This window comes from Dufourea novaeangliae, unplaced genomic scaffold, assembly GCF_001272555.1.
Source record: "Dufourea novaeangliae isolate 0120121106 unplaced genomic scaffold, ASM127255v1 scaffold241, whole genome shotgun sequence".
NCBI lineage: Eukaryota > Metazoa > Arthropoda > Insecta > Hymenoptera > Halictidae > Dufourea > Dufourea novaeangliae.
Genome location: NW_015374117.1, coordinates 17,574 through 24,506, shown reverse-complemented (window position 1 = coordinate 24,506; position 6,933 = coordinate 17,574). Strand labels below are relative to the sequence as shown.

General features: G+C 44.5%; 1 protein-coding gene across 1 annotated transcript in view; it reads right to left on the bottom strand.

Annotated features, from left to right (window-relative positions):
* Window positions 1–4,341, bottom strand: part of LOC107191139 (dynein beta chain, ciliary) — a 29,053-nt gene extending 24,712 nt beyond the window's left edge. The window contains exon 1 of the mRNA XM_015580104.1: window positions 4,128–4,341. Coding sequence (XP_015435590.1) covers window positions 4,128–4,341 — 214 coding nt within the window. The remainder of the gene's footprint in view (window positions 1–4,127) is intronic.
* Between the last annotated feature and the right edge of the window lie 2,592 nt (window positions 4,342–6,933).

Here is a 6,933-nt window from a genome sequence, read left to right as displayed (position 1 = left end):
AGGGAAAGAAATTAAAGAACCTTCTCGGTGACAGATGTATACAGTTTGATACTGGGAGGATGAATATGGATTGATTCTTTGTGCAAATACCATTAATGGAATTGTATTAACGCAAAAAGTGTTATAGAAAGTAGCATATGATTGGATCGTTCCGAAAGCTCGTAGCTTATTTCGAGTAGTCCCTTCGTTACCATTTTTTATTGGACGAAGGGAAAATCGTTTGTTCTAGGAAACGGGTATTATTCTTTTAGGTGTGTATTGAAATGGAAAGTAGTAAATAAGAATACGATAATTGAAAAATGTAGGTTGTAATTGTGACCTTAAAAACACTATGAACTTTGTAACAATCCAATATATTCAGCTTGACAGTAGGTAAATGAACAGGATTCGGTACTTTTATTAGAAATATAACGATTAACGAAAGTATTTTGACAGTGTAACGATCCGTTACTCCGTAGTATCTTTACTTTCTATATGTGAATACTTTCGTTGCTCGTCGTACCATCAAGAAGTTATTATAACGGATATAAAGGGCGAACCAGAAAGCGATTACACATTTTCCGTAAATCTAACAGCACAATTCCCAAAACGAGTCGGCCGTGAGATCGAATTGGCGTTGCGCCAAGGACATACCGAGAGCTCCAGGAACATCCTATAACCCCTTTTGGAAAGACTTTCCTTACGATTACCGGACGGCTATGCCCGCCAAGGCATTTATAATTCAGAGTATCCGACCTCCACGGTGCGAGAAATGGTCAAAGTTGCGGAATCGTACTCGATGCGCTGGCTAAATTCAACACCGAATTTATTATTTTAATTAAAGCCAGCAACTCGACATCTACGCCAATATGAACGTGAAAAGAACAACCCCCCACTATAAATGATCTAACCAATCCTCTTTATACTTTATTCCTAGACGCGACACTCTTTGATAAAATGATTACTCGGAGCCAGTCGATCCATCCGAATCGACACATTCTTTCCAACAAGTTACAAGCTTTTCTCGATCCCCTGTTCAACGATTTCGAACATTAGAAAACATTTGTTACGCAGAATCTAACAGAAATTCTCTCTCGTAGGACAGCAATACATCCATTTTCGATTTTACACAAAATGATCGAGTATCAACCTCGATCGGAAACCCACAGGATTAGGATTTACGCTCTCTACCCGTGCACAAATGGGAATTCACGGGGCTCTTCCCCGTTTCCAGAATTTACACGCGTATCGCGTCGTATAATTTTCCGTTCTGTTCCGAGATGCGACGCGGTTCGAGCCTCGCAGAAGCCACATCGCGTTGGCGTGGGGACAGGTATATATACGCGTCGGTTTCTGGGACGTTTTATGAGTTTAATTTGGGACGGGCGGACGGGTTGGCCGACATAGTACACGGGGGAACAGTGCATGGGGTTTCGGTTCCACGGGAAATTTGCCGGGAAATTTAGGAGCGGGGTCTGGATGTCGCGGGTTCGAGGACGTCGCCGCCGACGACGCGAATTTGGCAACAGCTGCGGTTTGCCCTCTCCGTGGAGGCCGGTGGTGTCGTTTACGACGAGTCCATAAATCGCCTCGATGCATCGTAATTAAAGCAGTTATTACCGTTGCATAGTCTCGTGCGAGGTGCCATCGAACGAAGTCGCAGCGGAGGGAAAGGCCAGCGAAGCCGCGCTTTGAACCACTCTCACGACCGAACGAATCGTGTAAAAGCTGCGACATGGACGAGAATTTTCGGATTTTTACTTTTTTTAATTATATCAATATACTCCCTGGATGTTAACCCTTTCAAATTCAGTGTTTCACTGGTCCAACATTCGTTTGAAACATTTTTTACGTCATTTACATGGTTTCAAGAGACGATTCGGACGATGAAAAAAAATTGTTAGGTATAAGTGTCATTTTTTTAATGGATTTTTTAAGGTCACCCATGTTTTTTTAAGTATATGCACATCATTTTTCCCGTTGTACGTTCTGGCCAACATTATTACGCATTTATTTGTCACAACTACGCTGATTCATCGCGCACAATCTTTCACACGACGACTTCTTTACGCGTTCTGCTAGATGATTTACGGCCGTGATCTTTCGGTAGTTTCGAAGTTACAGCGACGATACCGACAGTTTCCCTTCTGAATCGCTAATAAAGCGGAATATCGTGGGCGATTCTTATCGCTGAGCGTGCGTCTTCGCGGCCAAGAAATAACCGTAAACATATCGATGAGCAATGGATATGAAAAACGTACGACCACTTCGAGAATTGGAGCATCACGAAGAAAAAAAAACTTTGAAAGTTTCGGAGTTATAACTGAAAAGAATATTTTACATCATGGTGAATTTATATTCTCCGGACCAGTGAGACGCGCGTAGAATGATCAACTAAATTTCTTTGAAAAATGAAGTTAGACCAGTTAAGAACACGGGCGACAAGTCCATCGCGTCTGACCAATCACGTCTCATTCCACTTGCCGGCCGAAGCCTCGGGTCCGAGCAATTTCGATTTCCACGAGCGGTCGTTAATTCCACGTGCGTCCAGCGGGCGCCAGACAGTCGGTTGCCCCTTACGTGGAATAATTTTTCTTCCTTAGGCACACTTTAACCACCATCCGAGCGCTCGAGGTGATCTCGAGAGACAACCGCCCCACGCGATCGAGCGTCGATTAACGAGAAAGAAAAATAAACGAAACCAGACTGTCGAAGATTGCCGAAAAAAAAAGTTCTTCTCCCTTCTGTAAATTTCAACAACGTTCCCAAGTATCCGCGAAGAATAAAAGGGGTCGGGAGGGAATAAAGGAAGAACGGGAAGACGAGGACGAATGCAAACGAGCTCCTTCCAGAGCAGTTCGAAAAATCTTTTCCTTTTTTTTTCCTTCTCTCTTTTCTCGTCGACGGATTTCACGACGACGACGACGACAGAATACAAAAGCAAAGGGCCTCCCGGCTAGCAAGTTCTCTCACTCGCTAATTTCCTGCCGAGTCTACCGAGCCACGAAAAAGATCATTAAAGTTCGCGTTACCATCTGGTCCCCGCGTGCTCCTCGTAAAAGCAAGCACGAATAAGAATAGAGACGGAGAAAAAGACGTGGCCTCGAGACGTTTCGAGCCTCGACGACGACGGAACTTAATCTCCCCCCGTGTGCCCGGAGAAATTTCACCCCGAAAAGCCTCCTTTTCCTCCCTACTCCCGCAGTCGTCCACCCTTCTCCCTCTGAGCCACTTTCCCTGGAAATGCCCTTGGCGAGCGTCTGGGAAATTCTCCAAGTTAAGCTGCAGCAAGCTCTCCATTTTCGCCCACTCCAACGCCGCCCTCTCAACAGGTTACCTGAGTTTCTACTGCGAAACTGCATCCCCCAGTCCTCTCGCACCTCCCTGTCCCCACCCTTACAAGAACAATCCAGCGTTTCGTTCGTGGTGGAAAAAGGATTCACGGTAGACCTTCTCACACGCGCTCTCCTTGTTCTTCTCGCGTGTATCTTCCAAGTCAAGAGCCGTCGTCGACGTCGTCTTAACGCGTTACACGAACAGACCCTCCGAGTGGCTCGCGAAACGCCTTTCCGTGGAACGTTCAGTTTCCCCGTGTAAATATATATATTCTCAGACGGAATTCGACCGATCTGGTCGAACAATTCTTTGCATGGTTATTATAACACCCTAAGTTACGGTTTTTTTCTGCCAGTATATAGTAACTGCTCGATGAGTGTTCGAAGGCTCCTCGAAACTGATCAAGAAAGGTCCCCAGGTGTAACGGTGGAAAAATCAAAGAAGTAGATTTAAATAATAAAATACCTACGATAGAGGGATTAACGCAGAAATGTATCGAAGTTGAGGGACATCATTTTGAGCATTTGTTAAAATAAATTTTCCGCAAATCAAAAACAAGTGAGATACTCAAGGTGTTCAAATTTGGTGGAACACCATATTCGAATAAAATTCTGTGCAACCCTGCTACAGTCACCTTCAGTACACAGCGAACGATCGACGTTGGGTGACTGTAGACACACTTTGGTAACGGAAGGGTTAATTTGAAACACAGTCTGGATTGGAATAGAGTAACAAATGATTGCTGATTATTCCACATGATGGAAGGAAGAGAATATAGTATCGAGCAAATATTACGATGCTAAATCGCGAACCTATCTTTCTCCCGCTGTCGTTCTCCTCGGTTTCCTCTGCCTCCTGGGAGGGTGAACGGGACTCCATCATCGATTGGAGCAGCTTCTCGAATTCCTCGAGCTTGTCGCCACTCGGATTCTGCCGATTCGGCAACGGCACCATAATTTCCTCCTGCGTTTCCGACTTCTCCGAGCCGTGGACGCTCTCCGCGCTGCTACCCTCCGAATCCGACATCCTCTTTCTCTCGTTCGCGACACCAGTTGGGAAAAGTCTCACGATAACGGGACCCTGTAACATTCAGTGATAACTATACCGATAATCCTTTGAAAGTAAACCAGTATCGGAGAATCTCATGAGAAAGGTCGTAATCTATAACACGTCGACTGACACAGTGGAAACGGTCGTACGTAGCCAGACACACTTTATTTCGTTTTTCGTAACTGTCGAAACTTGAAGTCCTGATTTTGTTCAACAAAATTTTAATCTTCATTGACCGTAGTTAAACAGAAAACACTTTTTAATATGAAATAAATATTGCATACATATACAGGAAATATAAAATACATGTTTCCAATATTAAATACATATTTATTTTATATTGGAAAAAAAATATTTTTTTCGTAATATGAAATAAACATTGAATGTATATTTAAGTATTAAAAAGAGATTGAATCTACTAGGGTATATTCACTTTCCTTTTTCTTAGCACTAACGCACGGTAATTCAGCAGTTCGCCATTTGTGCAATGTTTCGAATTCTTGTAACTTTCTTAGGTCGCAAGGAGTTTGGAGAAACCGATCCCTATTAAAAATATCGATCGCCCAACAAGAACGACAGTCATTGCGTATAGGAGAAGCCCCGTAAATCAGGTTCCATTTGTCATCTCGTCGAAACCGCCGCGCCCAATAACGCAATATCAAAATCCCCGTGCCCCGTTACGTTTTGTAATCCCCGCGCAAGTTTTCCGCGGGATCACAAGAGGCTTAGGTTCGAACCGCGGCAATAATTTCTCGCCCTGATCCTATTTACCAGCCCGTTTTCAGCGGGACCGAGGGTGATACAGTGGTTTCCGCGTATATGGCCACCGCTCAGGAGGCTGTCTGACCATAATATAATACTTGCAACATTCTTATAACCACAATTAAAAAAGTGACGGTATAAGAGTTAATATGTTTGTGTGAATTATTTTGGTTACGAACAACCGTTATAAATAATTAAACTTTTGGTTGGTTACCAATAATATAAATCGATGAAGGAAATCATTTGTAATGGTTACTCGTAACCAGAATAGTTAAAAATCCATATTTTGTATTTACGTAATTTTTCGAAAGATTTCTTCGAGATTTATTAATATTTGGTTTTCATTTAAATAAAAATTACATTTTACTCAATAACTTTTTATGGTCTCTGCTTTTTGAGGCATTTTCCGCGTCACTTTCCCCCTCAAAACCAAACAACTCTTGTCTAAAATACTTTCTTAATAATGTTTGCTTTTTATGATATTTCCATATGTCAACTTAAATACCACACCCTGTATATGGACACGCGTGCGACGAAACGGGGTGTCTAGGAAAGACCGTCGACAAAAGCCGTGTCACGTCTTGTACGTTAGCGAGACTGCGACGGGAGCCACGGAAAATTGAGCTATCCGCATTCATATCCGCCGTCGTCGGTTTACGAGCACGGCAGCAGTCCTCGCCGCCTCAATATTCGGATGATATTATTCGAAGGTTGCATGCAGCGTTCCCCATTCTTCCCGTCGACTTTTCCAATACCCAACCCCCAAGGGTGAATGGGAGGGGGTGGATAGAGAGAAAGTGGAACCTTCGATCTGCTGACGTCGAATCTCTTTTTCCCCCACCCTCTGTATCTGCTCGCGACTTTCCCCTCGCAGCCGATCGCGTTCACTTTTCTCCTCCCCTTCTTCCTCCTCCTCCTCCAACCCCTTTCGACGTTCTTTCGGGAAACACTTTGCCTACGATGTCCTTTTATCGCGTGTCAGGACGGCTCCTCGTCATCCGTGAACGACGCTACTCGGCTGCGAGGTGAAACAAGCGGAGGGACACACACGCGTCTCTAGAAGCGCACGGCTGATGGAAGTTCGCAGTTCGATGTTGAACCTTCTACCGGCTTTCAAAGTGTTAGGCGGGAAATAGGGAGAAGGATGCTTCCAGGAAGTGTCGCATCGATCCGCGGGACGCTTGCAGATAAGGTGGGTAGACCTTGGGAATTCTTGTTTAGACGAACACGAAACAGCAGTAACTGTTTTGGAATATAGTAAATTCTCGATGAGCGTTCGGAGGCTCCTCGACACTGACAAGAAAAGATGTAACGCTGACTTGTTAATGAGGTTTGGTATAGTGATAGAACTTGGAATTCCGAATGATATTTGTTAGGGCCAATCGTTTATGAAATATTTAATGTTCAGTGCTGAGGAGGCTCTCAAGACTCATTTACTGTACAGATAAGGATACGAACCTGTCGGTGTAAAACGGGCTTAATGCGAGCAGCGTGAACAGCAGGGCGATCTTGTTGGTGTAAAACAGGCTTAACTCGGTCCGAACGAACACTCCGACCGCGAAGACCAACATCTCACCCGTTCCGAGGTTCCAAACCGATATCCTTTTCCTCGAGGTTCCCAAAGAACAGAAAAATCACGCAACCTTGATCGTTTCTCGAAGAGGACCCTCGAGTCTGGTTTCCCTTTCGCTGTTTAATTGCTGTGTTACCCTCCCGCCCGAGTGAAGTTCCCTAATTGGGCGGTTCGCGGAGGGTGCGGTCATCCTCAAACAACACCTAGCAACCACGAGGTGTTGCCCTCGTGAC